General features: G+C 56.2%; 1 protein-coding gene across 4 annotated transcripts; it reads left to right on the forward strand.

Moving 5' to 3' along the window:
- Window positions 1-1,524: 1,524 nt before the first annotated feature.
- On the forward strand, window positions 1,525-13,843 carry LOC308565197 (tumor necrosis factor receptor superfamily member 25-like). 4 transcript variants are annotated; one of them, XM_081154015.1, is made up of 11 exons: window positions 1,525-2,050; window positions 5,853-5,934; window positions 7,077-7,202; window positions 7,490-7,604; window positions 9,211-9,275; window positions 10,471-10,593; window positions 10,952-10,990; window positions 11,697-11,719; window positions 12,490-12,768; window positions 12,915-12,957; window positions 13,116-13,843. In XM_081154015.1, the coding sequence occupies exons 1-11, from the start codon at window positions 1,646-1,648 to the stop codon at window positions 13,418-13,420; spliced, it is 1,605 nt and encodes a 534-aa protein (XP_081010141.1). In that variant the 5' UTR covers window positions 1,525-1,645; the 3' UTR covers window positions 13,421-13,843. The 4 variants fall into 4 exon arrangements, with proteins under 4 accessions (XP_081010141.1, XP_081010142.1, XP_081010140.1 ...); XM_081154014.1 differs by having other exon boundaries at window positions 1,990-2,050; window positions 7,487-7,604; XM_081154017.1 differs by lacking the exon at window positions 1,525-2,050 and adding an exon at window positions 2,543-2,872 and having other exon boundaries at window positions 7,487-7,604.
- The last annotated feature ends 1,217 nt before the right edge of the window (window positions 13,844-15,060 follow it).

Raw genomic sequence — 15,060 nt, forward strand, 5'->3', positions numbered from 1 at the left:
CACCACGGGCGTTAGTTACTGCGGCCACTGTGTGTCCGTCAAGTTTAAAACCAAGATACAGTGGGCACTTCCTAAGGAAACCTAAACTGGCAGCGTCGGTAGGTGAAATAAAAACTTGGGGATAAGCGCCAAGAGCATGGAGCCTGAAGGCTCCCCAAGCCCCACACCATCGCCCCGTGCTTGTGGCACGGCACACGGTGGCCCCAAGGGCGTTGCGATCTTATCCTGGAACTTGTGAATGGGGACTTTGCAAGTGAGATGAAGTTTGGGATTTGGAGGTGTGGGGGGAGTATCCTGGGTGGTCTTGTGTGCCCAGGGTCCTTATAAGGGGGAGTCTCAGGAGCCTTTCCAGTGTGGCTCAGGGCATGGGGACTGCAGGGAGCGGGTTGGGTGCTGTCCCGTGCACCAAAGGTTGCTGGTGTGATTCCTGGTTCCAGACACATGCCTGGGTGGGGGCTCTGTCCCCAGTGGGGCTGTGCAGGAGGCAGCCCATCAATGACGACTCTCTCATCACGGATGTTTCTGTCTGTCTCTCTCCCTCTCCCTTCCTCTCTCTGGAATCAATAAAGATATAAACAAAAAGAGAGAGAGAGAGAAAGGTACATTCACAGCAGCAAGAAGAGCTGTAAGGTTCCTGGACCGCACCCACAGACTTTCTCGGAGACGGTTATAAAACGGGAACGAGGGATGTCGAAGCGAGCGGAGGCCCTGTCTGTGGCCCATGGGTAGACTCGAGATTGGAAAGATGTCTGTGGTCCCGACATGAACCTAAAAACCAAAGCAGTTCCAACCAAACTTTTCTTTGTGTGAGTGTGTAACTTGGCAAAGGGGTTAAAACAGATATGAATTGCACTGTTTAAATACCTATTACAGGGTCAAGGGCCAGGAGTGGGGAGAGCAGGGATGTCCCCCCGGAAACCAGGGTCTCGCAAAGACCCCCGGCTGTGGCTGGGGTCTGGCAGTGACCACAGGCAGACCCCATGGCGAAGCCGAGAGCCCACGGGAATGCATACCTGGCAGACTTTCTCAGGGATCACTGCCAAAGCACAGTCCTGATCGGTGTGACTCATGTTCCCACACCTGCCTGGAAGGGGCAGGAGGCTTCTTCAATAAGTGGTGACAAGCCACTTGGATATTCCCGTAGAAATAAAATAAAGTTTGTTTCCTGCTTCATACGACGCAGAAAAACAACCCCCCTCCCCCGAAGTTAATAATAGCTAAGCAATGGAAATCAAAGCCTTGGCTTTCAGAAGAGGGGATTGGACAATACACCCCTCCCCTGGGCGTGGGAGGGTTTCTTCAATGGGACATGAAAGGAAGATACAGGTGAGCGCAGCTCTGTGACAAGTCACACCTCCTGACGGCTGGAGACACTATCAAGGTACCAGCTCCAGACTGGGAGGCTACTGTGAGTGAGGGCCACTGGCAAAGCCATGTCTCCTTCATGGCGTCACGTACAGATCCCTCGGCCCCTCCCCCACTCACAGGAGGGTCACACGCACAGACACGCAATCACGTACAGACGCAACAACACACACACACCATCACACACAGGAGGGTCACACACACACACACTCACACACAGACACATACGTCCACACAATCACACCGATACACACACACACACAACTACACACACACACAGATGCACACAGTCACACACACAGTCACACACATGTCCACACACACATGCACACAACCACACACACACACATTCACAATCACACACACACAGACACACTCACCATCACAGACGCACACGTCCGCACGCACTCACACACGCACCCAGATACCCTGCCTCCCATTTGAGCGTCTCCTGAAGTCTCTGCTTTTCTACGTCTGGTTCCTCCCCGGAGCTCCGGCGCGCCTGCGCCCCGACGCGACTCCCCCCTTGCGCCGCAGGCCTCCTTCCGCCCCCGGCCACGCAGGCCACGCCAGCCACGCCGGCCCCGCCCCCGGCCCCGTCCCCCATTTATTCCCGGGCCTCCCGCGGCCACTCATCCCGTGCGCGATGGGGCGGCTGCTGGCGCTCGTGCAGCTGGTGGTCCTGGTGAGTCCTTCGTACCCGGGGGCGGCCGGGAGCGGGGCGGCTCGGTCTGCGCCCCTCCGGGAGGCCTGGGCACCGGCGGGCACCGCGCTTTCCGCCCGCTGCCGCGGGGCGCTGAGCCCGGGGGCGGTCCCGCCGCCCCTGGCGTTCCCGGGCGCCCGGGGCCCCGGCGGACGGCCCAGGCGGCACCCCCGGTTTGGGAGGGCAGCTGGGCATTGGGGCACGATCGGGATTTTTGCCAGGGCGGTTCGCGGCGGGGCCCCGAGACCCTCTATCCCGGGGGGGGAGGGGCGGGGAGCGGGGAGCGGGACATGGCCATGAGTAGGCAGCGCACTCTAGGGACGGAGTTCCCCCGAATTCGCAAAGCCCCGAAACCCGCGCGGCCCGCGGAGGTGCAGAGATTTGTTCTGTTATTTTCGGAGCGAGAGGAAGGTGGAGCAGCCGGGAAGCATCCTTCGCGGGAAACGCGCCCGCGCCTCCCCGGCGGGTGCCCGCGCCGCGCGCTGCAGGCTCCTGCAGGTTTAAAAAAAACAATTCTGGTCGATTTTTCTACCAGCTAGCCTTCACTCAGAAATCGCTTCCTACGGATGGATACTCTGTTTCACTTTTTTTTTTTTTTTTAGTAGAAAAATTGGCATTTATCTGAAAATCAAATTTGAATGCCCAATAACCATGTAAAAAGGGGCTCAAAATCTCCACCGTGTTCAGAGTAATTGCATACCGTGTCATCTCTACATACTTTTAAAGAATTTTAAGTAAAATGTTGATTTTTGGTATGTGGTGTAATGGAGATACGCATACCGTGTTTTATGGCGTTGTGTAAAGGTAAGTATCTTCATTTCCAATCATCTGCTAAAGTTGAAAAGGTGCACCGCCCATTAAAGAGAAATTCCTTTGTTGTTAAGAATGGGAAACAAAATTCAGAATAGCGGTTACTTCTGAAACTGGAGATAAAGAATGAGGTAAAGTATATTTTTAAAAGGAAAAATCTGTTTCATAAACTGGTTAATAAATACACCGGTGGTACTAAGTGTGCAAGGCAGGATGATTTCCTAAAAATGCCCACCCCTAGTGGGGGAGTGGGTGGGGAGAGACGAACCAAACAATTTAGATGCATGTATGAACTCATGGACACAAACAATAGTGTGGAGAAGGCCTGGGGGAGCAGATGCGGGGTGAAGGGGATCAGTGGAGGGGAAAAGAGGGGACATCTGCAAATACTATCAATAATAAAGATAATTTTTTTAATTTTTTTATTTTTTTAAATTTTATTTTTGTTTAAAATATTACAGATGTCCCTTTTTCTCCCCAATGACCCGCCCCACCTCGTCCCATCCCCCTCCACCACCACCCCGCCCTCCTCCATCCCTCTGACATTCGTCAGTCTCATCTATGCTTCCATGTCATTGAATCAGTTCTGTTCATCAGTTTATTAAGTTCTTTAGATTCCACGTATAAGTGAGATCATGTGATGTTTGTCTTTCTCTGCCTGGCTTATTTCACTTAGCATAATATTCTCTAGGACCATCCATACTGTTCCGAAGGGTATGAGATTCTTCTTTTTTACAGCTGCGTAGTATCCATGGTGTGAATGTCCCACAGATTTTTATCCACTTATCTACTGATGGGCACTGGGGCTGTTTCCAGCTCTTAGCTATTGTAAACTGTGCTGCTATGAACATGGGGGTGCATATACTCTTCCTGATGAATGTTTCAGGATTCTTAGGATACATTCCTAGGAGTTGAATCACTGGGTCAAAAGGCAGCTCCATTTTTAATCTTTTGAGGAAACTCCACCCTGCTTTCCATAGTGGTTGCCCCAGTCTGCATTCCCACCAGCAGTGCACTGTGGTTCCGCTTTCCCCACACCCTCGCCAGCACATGTCTTTTGTTGATTTGTTGATGGAGCCATTCTGACAGGTGGGAAGTGATACCTCATTGTGGTTTTAATCTGCATCTCTCTGATGATCTTTTCTTTCTCTTTTTAAAATACATTTTTTACTGATTTTTAGAGAGAGGGAGACAGAGAGACGTGTGAGAGGGGAGCATCCAAAGGCTGCCCCCTGCACGCCCCTGACCGGGGATCGAGCCCACAGCTCAGGCCTGTGCCCCTGACCGGGAATCGAACCCACAGCCCCGGCCTGTGCCCCGACCGGGAATCGAGCCCACAGCCCCAGCCTGTGCCCTGACCGGGGATCGAACCCACAGCCCCAGCCTGTGCCCTGACCGGGAATCAAGCCCACAACCCGGGCCTGTGCCCTGACCGGGAATCGAGCCCACAGCCCGGGCCTGTGCCCCTGACCGGAAATCGAACCCACAGCCCCAGCCTGTGCCCCGACCGGGAATCGAGCCCGCAGCCCCGGCCTGTGCCCTGACCGGGGATCGAACCCACAGCCCCAGCCTGTGCCCTGAGCAGGAATCAAGCCCACAACCCGGGCCTGTGCCCTGACCGGGGATCGAACCCACAGCCCCGGCCTGTGCCCTGACCGGGAATCGAGCCCACAGCCCCGGCCTGTGCCCTGACCGGGGATCGAACCCACAGCCCCGGCCTGTGCCCTGACCGGGAATCGAGCCCACACCCCCAGCCTGTGCCCTGACCAGGAATCGAACAAGAGACCCCTAGGTGCCCGGGTCCACACCCACCCACTGAGCCACACTGGCGGGGCCCAATTTGATTTTTAAAAAATATTTGCATTACATAGTATTTATCTTGATTTTCCTTCATGCTGGGCCTGGGAGATCGCATTCTCGGGGTTCCAGCAGCCGTGTAGCTGGGAGACGTGGCAACCGTCCCAGGCTCGGCTTCGGGCAGGGTGAGAAGGTGGAGCACGGAGCTTCTCTAAGCAGGAGAGGAGCTGGGGGAATGGGCGGCGCTGGGTGGAGCTGAGGCTTGAAAGGAGACTTCAGGGTGGCCAGGTGGGCCTGGGGTGAGGCCTGGGCGTGGGGGTGAGTCCCTGGGTGGCTGGAGGCCGGGGCGCCACTCCTGTGCTCTCTCAGACCTCAGGGGCCTGCGCCCGCTGCAGTGACCAGGCCGCCTGCCCAGGTTCCTAGCATCCCTGTTACTTTTTTCTTCATTTTCCGCAACCAGAAGTGCAACACGAACCAGTGAGAACTATCGCTAGGATCTATTTGGATTTGCGGTGAAGAGGGGGAGAGGGTCTGCAGGGACAGGGAACAGGGCCGGGAAAAGGGGATCAGAGGGGACGGAGGTACTAAATCGGCGAATTACAGGGGAAGGAGGCTCGTGAGTTATCAGGCTGAATTTGGAGGCAAAATCTAGCCATGGGCTGCTTTTAAGAGAAAAGTCTCAAAGGAGGGACACAGGTCAGAGGGAGTAATGCAGGTGGGAAAGGAAAGGGGGAGGCAGGTGGCAGGTGGGCACATCTCCTAAGGACGGCGCGAGTGCCATTCTCACGGCGGTACCAGGGGACTCGGGCTAGAAAGCATTGCGGGGACAAGTACAGGAGCAGCTGCTGGGACGATGAACTGCTTCTAGAGCAGAGACTCGGGTCCAAGGGTCCCCGCCGCGCCGGTCCTGAATCGGACCATGCAGGGAGAGGCGCTGACCACGCCAGAGACACTGGCTAAACCACATGCTCTGGGAACTAAAGACGTCCCCCCGTAACAGCTGGTCCATATAGCCAGTCCAAGGTCACAGCCGTGTGAGGCAGTGTTCCCGGTGTGCACCCCCAGGGAAGTCCACCCCTCGAGCTGCGCAGCGCTGGGCGGGTCGCTGTCCACCTCCGCCCGCAGGTGTCTGTGCAGAGGTCTCTCTGGGTGAAGCCATCTCACTTTCTGATTGCAGGTGCCTCAGGTAGCCATTGTGAAGCAGTGTGACCCCGGCTATTACGTGCTGAGCAGCCTCTGCTGTAAAATGTGTCCAGCTGGTGAGTGTCAGGACGTCTCCCGAGCCTTCGCGGACCTGACCTGGGAGGGGGCTCAGAGCTGCAGGCCACCCTGGCGGGGCGGGGAGCACCTTCCGGGTGGACCTCTCCGCAGTTACCCTCCCACCCATTGCTCGCCTCCCTCCCTGCCTCTGCACCCTCCTACTCTGACGTGGGCGAGGGACATTCAGCGGGGCGTGGAGGACAGAAGTGGGGTTGGCGCCCAGGTGGGACGCTCCCGCTGACCCTGCCGTCAGGGCAGTGATGATGGGCACCCGAGGATGGAAGCTCCTGCCCTCAAGACCAGCAAGTCCACGGAGGCTTAGTCACTCTAATGAAGAGGCTCTGAATGAGCCCCATAAAGCCGCCGGGGAGCCACGGGTCCAAGGGCCTGGTCTGCCCACGCTCCTACCACATCCCCTCATGGCCAGGCACTGCCAGACACCTGACCTTCTGTGGGACCTGGTCACAGGCCCGCTGCCCCCACACCTGCACCCCCATCTACACACAGACAGGTGTGCACACCTTATCAGTGAGCTTACCTTTAGGGGTCTCCTCTTTGAAGGGGCCAACCACACACCTGCACCCATCTCCACCCAACCCCCACCCCCACCCCACACATGCCTCCTTTTAGCCATGAGCCTGAACCTTCAAGGGGCTCCCAGCTCAGGGACACAGCTGCACTCATACTTGCATACACACCTCACACACGCCTGGATACACCTGTACCTACCTGTACTCACACCCATACATACATACACACATCCACGCATGCACGTATCTATGTGCACACATCACAGTTAGGAATGAATGAGACACATGGTCCGACATGAAATCCGGCAAGCAGTCTACATGCAAAGTGCATGTTGCTCCAGCCCCAGGGGCAGGCGCCAGGCCAGGTAGCTCCCGTGGGAGTGGGGGTGGGATGTCAGTAAAAGCTGAGAGGTAAGCCAGGTCCCCAGTTCCTGGGACATACGTAGCTGGGTTTCAGTCCAGAATGTTCCAAGGAGTCAGGAGGTGAGGGTTGGTACTGTGAGGGGGCCTGGATGCCAGGTGCATGCGACCTCCTCGAGCAGAGGCTTCAGGAACCAGATTGGGTCTGAGCCCTGGGCCCCCACCTCACCTCTGTCCCACCCCTCCCACAGGCTCGTACGTCACTGCACACTGCGACGTGAACCATGGCACACAGTGCGATCGCTGCCCGTCTGACACCTTCATGAACCACCCCAACAGGGAGACCGCATGCCGACCGGTTACCGAATGCCGGGGTGGTAAGTGGGCTGCAGTCAGGCGAGGAGGTTCTTTGGTTTCTACCGCACCCCCCCCCCCCAGCCTCTTTGACCTGGCCCGGAGGAGTCACCCAAAGGCAACTGTTAGAGATGAACAGGGTTGCCGGGCTGCCAGAACAGCGATCTCAGGGCGCGTGTTTACCAGACTAGAATAGAGATGTTCGCAGGGAGGGGGACTGCAGGTGCGATGCCTGCGACTAAGCCGCTGGACTGGGCCGGTGTCCAGAGTCCCAGCCCTGGTGACTGACCCCTAGCCTTCCCTCCAGCAGATCAGGAGATGGTGGTTAACTACACCCGTGTCAGCGACCGGCAGTGCCAGTGTAAGTCCGAGATCTATTACTGCGACTCTGAGGACTGCGTGGAGAACTGCAATCGCTGTACCAGGTGAGAGCCTCGGGGCATGGGCAGCCATGAGCTGCCTGGGCCTGGGTCCCCGCTCCCCACCTACCACTTGTCTGCTTTGAGTCACTTATGTAGTTGCCTCCTTATATGTCCCATCTGTGACATAGTGGCACCTGCCACATAGAGGCACCCTGGAGATTAAGTCAAAGAAATAGCCTGGCTATTTCCACCTGTGGCTGCGCTTGAGCCAATGCTCAGTTCACCCACTGAGTCACGGATCCACTCACTCTGCCCATTGCTAAGCAGCTGCAGCGCAGGTAGAGCTGTGCCCGAAGCCCCACTGGTGTCAGAGACAGGCAGGCAAAGCGCATGAACAGTGACGGGCCCATGGTGGCTAGAGGGCGGCCGGCTAATAGAGATAGCAGAAGCCCGAGGAGGGAGGGCAGGCAGGAGCCATAGATAGTTGCGGAGGAAGGGAGCTCTGGGCAGGAAGAACAGCAGTAGGCACCGTGCCCTGGAGGCACAGCTGAATGAGCACTGTCACCACAGGAGTGACCTGGGCTCTGCTGTAAGAAATAGCCAAGACTGGCTACTTTACGAACAGCGGGACTGGAGTGGCTCAGTTGGTTGAGCAGCGTCTTATGCACCGAAAGGTCCCCAGTTCGATTCCTGGTCAGGGCACATGCCCAGGTTGTAAGTTGATCACTGGTTGGGGTACATACGGGAGGCAACCAATCGATGTTTCTCTCCATCTCTCTCTCTCTCTCTCTTTCTCTCTCTCTAAGCCTGTCCTTGGTGATGATTAACAACAGGAATGTACTCTCCCCGTTCTGCAGACTGGAAGTCTGAAATCGAGGTGTCGGCAGGGCCACGCTCCCTGTGAAGGCTCTGGGGAGAATCCTGCCCGCCTCTGCTGCTTTGGGTGGTGGCTGGCGCTCCTAGGCTTGCCGATGCATTGCTGTGACCTCTGCTTCTGCCTTCATATCATCTCCTTGGTCTGTGTCTCTTGGCCGTCTCCTCTCTACGTACAGATTTCCCTCACATGAGGACGGTGGCCATTGATCAGGGCCTGCCGGCCTCCGGTATGACCTCACCTTAACAACATTACATCACAAAGACCCTACTTCCAGTGAGGATTCATTCTGAGGTTCTGGGTGGGCATGGCTTTGGGGGAACTTCTGGGGAGACATTCCTGGGGCAAAGCCCCTTGCAAAGCAGCTCACTTTTGTGAGACGCCTGGTAGGCCCTTCAGTACAACTCAGACCATGCTGAGCTGTCAGCTCTTGTGTCTGACAAGTCCACAGTCAGGGCTGCCTGCAGGTCTGGTTTGCTCAGGGCTCTGCTTCTCTTGACTCGCCTGCCCCCATCTTCATGGGCTTCGTTTCTGGGCTGACTTCCCTCTGGGTGGAGATTGGGCTCAAGCAGGTCCAGTCCTCAGAGCCACACACAGCTTTTTCCAGGAACAGAGAGAGGGAGGCTTTTCCCCGATATCACAGAATTCCCAAGCTTTGCTCTCGCTGAACGTTTGGGCCCGATGGTCTGGGAAATGCCGGGTGTGGACCGCCCAGAGCTGCGGGGCCTTCCCGGGACCTGGGCTGGCCTGGCGGGCAGCAAGTAATGCTCGGTGTTTCTTCATTCTTCCTCTCAGTTGTCCCGGCGCCACCCTTCAGAAATGCAGTGCCACAAAAGATACCGTGTGTGCCCCAGAGCCAGGTAAGCAGCCTCTCCCGCCTCTTCAGTCTGGGGCGGCCCCCCTGTCCATAAGGTGCACGGTCCAGGCTCCGTGGGCCGTGTGCTGTCAGTGCTCAGCTCTGCCCCTGTAGAAAAGGGGTCGGAGGCCACAAGTAGACGTGTGTACTTGGCTGTTGCCAATAAAACTTTATTTACAAAGCTAAACGGGGCCACATTCAAAGTGCCCTGTCTTGAGTAAACAAAATTCTTGGGGACTTGCTGTGGCTCCCCCATCCTTGCTCTCTGGGTTAGGGCTCTGTGGGGGTCAGGCTCAGCCTCCTCGGCTGACCTGGTCACTCACTGGTACCGTCCTTCCTCACATTCCATGGGTCGCAGTCAGGAGAGGCGCTGGTTCCAGGAGGCCCGCGGGGTTCTCCCCTTTCACGCACACTCGTCCCATTTCCTCTGCCCTCTGTCAGGTAGTCCCCAGTGCCCTGCCTGGTTCCTGCCCTCACGGGCTGTCACATGTGACAAGAGGACTTGAACTGGGCCCTTGCCAGGGGCAGAGGTGAAACCCAAGGCCTCTGGAACTCTTGCGTTATGTCTGCTCAAGAATCCTGCCCGATTTTATATCAGGCGTTGCATTTATATCTGGGTTCTTTGTTGGTTTTGATCATTTCAAACGTTGGTAATTATGCATAAACTCAGCATACAGGCCCTTTGTTCTAGAATGTCTCCTCCCATAGGCAGGGTGCCCTTTAACTCGGTTTATGGGGTGTCCTGGTGGACCGAGGTTCTTCATATTAACGTGGCTGGTCTGTCACCATTTTCCTGTGTGCCCGGTGGTCTTCTCCACGTGAGACATCTTTGCTCCTCCCGCGAAGATCTCAGTTAGGACCTAGTGTGAGACTAAAGAAAAGCTGTTAGAGGAGCAGTGACGTAACTGGGAGAGTCACTGTGTCGTCTCTCCCACCCTCATGGGGTGGCCAACGCATCCTGGGGCACAGGACCTTTGCCACTCTAATGGGAAGATGGACCTCCTATGGCCCCTGAGCTGGGGTCCTCGTCTCTGAGCCCCGAAGGATGAGCCTGTCCTGCCTCCCACCTGGAGAGCATTTGGGGCCTGGAGACAGGCAGCTGTTGTCCTGCCTGAAGCAGGCATTTGCCTTCTGCAGCATGTCCTTTGGTGGAGGGGACGTGCTCACCCTGCTATGGCGCTCTCTGTTTGCCCTCCCAGGGAATCCAGCCACTAACCAGGCCAGCGGGTGTTTGTCTTTGCCCAGTATCATTGCCATTGCAATCAGCACCGGCATCGGCGTTATCGCCATCATCGCGGGCATCATCTGCTATAAGAAACAAGGTAAAGTAGAGGTAGAGCTGTCCTGGAGCACAGTAGGTCAGCAGCCGCACCCGGGGCTCTGAAACAAGGACCTGGCACCAGGAGTTTCTTGATAGGGCGTTTTTCATTTAAAATAGAGCTGGGCTCACTTCCTGACTCAGGGGCCCTCGGTGCCCGAGCTGGTGCTCTGGGCAGGGAGCCGTGTGCTGCGGGCCCCCTGCCCTGACTAGGCGCTGGGCTTCAGACCCAGCTGGCTGGGGACGGGGCGTCTGCGGTGCCCTCGGCCGGGAAGCAGGGAGAGACTGGTGCTGCTCCAGCCAGGGCTGGGGTCCTGGGGAGGTGAGGGCACCGAGGATGCTCACCTCTCCTGTGGTCGCAGGTGCGCAGATTTTCCAGCGGGTGGCCAGTTACGTGAAACGTAAGTACACTTTCTTTGTTGTGAGTCCAAGTCCTTGTCTCTCAGAAGCCCCTGTCCAGTGAGCGTCCGCTATAGTCACGTGCCACGTCACGACAGGCACACGCCCTGAGAAATGCGTCCCCGGGTGATTTCGTGGTTGTGGGAACGTCACAGAACGTCCGTACACCCGGAGGGTGTGGCCAGCTACACGCCCGGCGTGCGTGGCATAGCCTGTTGCTCCCGGGCCGCAAACCTGCACAGCACGTGACCGCACAAAACAACACGGGGCTGAATCGCGCACAAGGGGAAAGAAACGGTGCGGTCGACAGACGTGGTGAGCAGGCCACGGTGTGTGAGGCTGCCGCCTGTGACACTGTCCCCTCCGTAGAAGGAGCACAGCAAACACAGCGACACAAAGTATTCGGTAGTGGATACATAAAGCTCAGCGTTACCCAGTGTCCCCTCCTCTACATCCTTGCAGCTGCTGCGTTTCTGTACCCCTGGCCTTGCGGGCCTGTGGGTTTGTTTCCACCAGCATTGCCACAACTAGGCGTGTGATACATTGTTGCCCTGTGACAGGATGGTGTCACTGGGCGAGAGGAGTTTTCAGCTCCATGATAACCTGATGGGACCACAGTCGTATACGTGGCCCCTCATTGAACGAGACGTTGGTATGCGGCTCATGACTGCATTTTCATTTGCTTTTCTTCATTTTCACTTTCCGCAGAATCGAGCGAGCCGGGCAGCCGGGTGAGTATGTTCCCGGTGGTAGCTTCAGGCCTCGAGGGCAGTGGAAACACCCCGGGGTGGGTGCGAGGCAGCCCAGGCCCCTACCTGCGTACACAGCTCGGCTTTTCGGGCGGTGTCTGCGTCCCTTTACCAGAGCCCACAATGTCTGTGCTGGAAAGAGACTTAAACTCTACTGGCCTGGGCCACCGAGTGGAAACTGAGGGGCAGCGGGCCATGGGTTTCCGGGTGCTGCTGTAGCACAAGATCCCAAACGTGGGGCTTAGGAAGTAGGAACTCGTTGTCTCCCAGACCTGGGGGCCAGGAGTCTGAGGCCCTCGGGGTGGATCCTGCTGCCCCTCTGCTCACCTCTCCTGGTGGTTGCCAGCCGTCCCTGCTGTTCCTTGGCTTGTGGGCGCATCACCCCAGTCTCTGCCTCAGTCCTCACCTGGCCTCCTCCCTGTGTGTCCCTCTGTCTCTGCACTCAGAGGTCACTGGATTTAGGGCCCACTCTCATCCAGTGTGGCCTCACCTGCAAAGACCCCGTTTCCAAATAAGGTCCCATTCACAGGCCCCAGGGGTCAGGATGTGGACCTATCTTTCTGGGGTCACCATTCAACCCCTGTCTTGGGGTCCCCCAAGGAGTTGTTGGCAGAGCCAGACGCTGACCCCATGGAGCATTTTTCTTTAAAACTGCGCAGCCCCAGCTGACCTATCAGACAACCTGGCAAAGTTTCTTGGGAAGGGCTATGCTGCAGGCTCCTGTCACTAAAAGAAATGAGTTTGTCCTTTAGCCAAATGGAAGCATCCAGCCCAGTGAGGACCCTGAGAGAGACTCCCCAGCCCCTGGCATGGAGACAAGACCGCTGTTGGAGAACGGCTCGGCCTTAGCACCCAGGGCCGGGACCTGCCCAGGACCCTCTGAGGAGCCTGAGGAAGGAATTGAGCTGCAGGCGGTGGTGGCCGAAGGGAGCCAGGCAGCCCCAGAGCAGGTGCTACAGGCCTTTGCCCTCAATGTCCACGGGCCCCAGAGCCTGACCAAGGCGCCATCCTCCCTCAGATGTCTGGAGCAGGTAAGGGGACACCTGGCTGAATAATGCTGACGCTGCGCTTATTGAGAGCACTTGTGTGCAGGGCTGGGCTAAGTGCCAACATGTGCTCGCACAAGAAGCCGCACAGGTGTCTCCCCCGGAACAATTGTATTCTCTTCTCTCCCCAGGATTATAAACAAAAGTATTTTTTGAAGGACACGTCCTGTGATGGTAAGTCATCCAAATTCTCGGTCTAATGTCTTTATTTCTGGGAAGGGGGGGTCGTCTACCTCCACGAAGCTTAGGGAAGTTTTCTGTGGACTTAGGACGCTATGCATGCCTTCCAGAAACGCAGGCCAAGTCTTCCTTCCTGACTTTCTGTTTTCCAGCCACCGATAGGCTGTGTGATGAGCTCTGCCACAAGGTTCCAGAAAGTAAGTGGAAGATGTTCATGAGTCTGATCGGACTTGAAGAAAACGACATTGAGATGTGTGAGCAGGAAACCCCGGGCCGTTTGATGGAGCAGCGTCGGGAGATGCTCCTGCGCTGGAGGGACACGGCGGGCAGGGACGCGTCCCTGTTCACGCTCATGGCAGCCTTCCACGCGATGGAGCCGGGGGAGTGTTTGCAAAATATCATAAACGTATTGGTTGCTGAAAATATCTTAGGTAATCATGTAGAGGCCCCAAACTAAAGATTTCTGGTGCCGTGTTGTGCCATGAAGCAGTGTTATGAGTGGAGAGGGCCCAGCCTCCTTCGCAGGTCCAATCCCATTGAAGCCTTTCTGAATCTCAGATCTTCCTTGTGTTCGGGCCACCATGGCCAGGAGAATATACGAATGAACAGTCACGCTTCCAAGCAGAACCCCATTACTCATTGTAAAACATTGTGTTTAAATCGTCCCTTTTATGTTGCAAAAGGTCCCCCCTGGTTTCCTGTAACAAAAGCTGACAACCTAACAAATTCTTGGAAACCCCTTTACCGCAGTGCCTTTGTAGTTACTGAGTATAAATGAGGGAAGAACTGAGGGTCGGGGCTGCAGTTCGGCACTTACGTGGGTGACACGCCACAACTGTAGCCGCTGGCCAGTTAATAAAGGCTCCAAAATTCAAACACAAACTCTGGTGGTCGTCTGTCACGGGCCACCCCAGAACACTTGTCTAAGGCGATCCCATGTAAAGCTTCCAATGGGGAGGTCGGTGCAAGCAGGAGCCCTTCTCTGCCAGGGGAGGGGTGTTGGGGCCCCGGCCTGTGCGCTTGCCCCACTAGGCCATGCCACAGTGTGCTCCCCTGTTGACATTGGCATGGCTTCCTATCTAGTCTTGCTTCCCTTGGGGCTTTCCAGAGTCCATTCTGCCCTCACTCAGATGTTACAATGATGTCACTGTCCAAGCACAAATCTGGTCACGCCCCTTGAATGGGTCTCTGCCATTCTTATTATAACCCTTGGATGGGTCTCTGCCATTCTTAACTTTGCTTACAAGAAGTATCTGTCCCAGCTCCACCCATCTCTTGCAGGGGTACTGGATGTGTCCTGTGGTCATGCAGAATTTCTTGGCAGCCTGCCGTCTGCTTGCATCATTTGCAGGACAATTCCCTCTGCCTCTGCCTGGAATGCAAGCACCCCTCCCGCCCATCCATCCCCAATCCTGTCCTCTAAGCCACCTTGGAACTAGTCATCTGTCCAGGCCAGCCCATTCCCCCCCCAGGGAGGTCCTCTCTGACCACCCAGCTGGAGATTATCCCCCCACCATATGGGTCAATGCTAACATAAACACCCATGTGTGAGATTGTTACCAGAAAGGGGACCTGGCCCTCAGTGCGTCTGCCTAGCGCTGGCTGGTAATGTGTAGGTTCTTAACAGTCCAGGTGAATTTTAGGGGATGCTTATTAAAGCTGGGGACATAGCACGGCTGGTGTGGTTCAGCAGTTGAGCATCGACCTGTAATCCAGGAGATTGTGGTTTGATTCCCGGTCAGGGCACATGCCCCGGTTGTAGGCTCAATCCCCAGTGGGGGACGTGTAGGAGGCAGCTGATCAGTGACTCTCATTGATGTTTTATCTCTCTCCCCCTCTCCCTTTTTCTCTCTGAAACCAATAAAGATATATTAAAAAAAAATCTGGTGACAGTGAAACAAGGAAGGGCCTAGGATTACAGGACAAGGTCTAGGTGGGGAAAGGAGCCGAGGCTGGGCTGCTTTGGCTCATTGAGAAGTCAGAGAAAAGGGGCCTTGGGAACAGGTTCAGGGGGGTTTGCCTGAGATGAGCTGCCACTGCCCAGCGCTCCCTGGTTGCGAGCCTCCTGGGGTCCCTTAGAGTTTATGCCTGTGGGGG

The sequence above is a fragment of the Miniopterus schreibersii genome (assembly GCF_964146895.1).
Source record: "Miniopterus schreibersii genome assembly, chromosome: 12".
Taxonomy (NCBI): domain Eukaryota; kingdom Metazoa; phylum Chordata; class Mammalia; order Chiroptera; family Miniopteridae; genus Miniopterus; species Miniopterus schreibersii.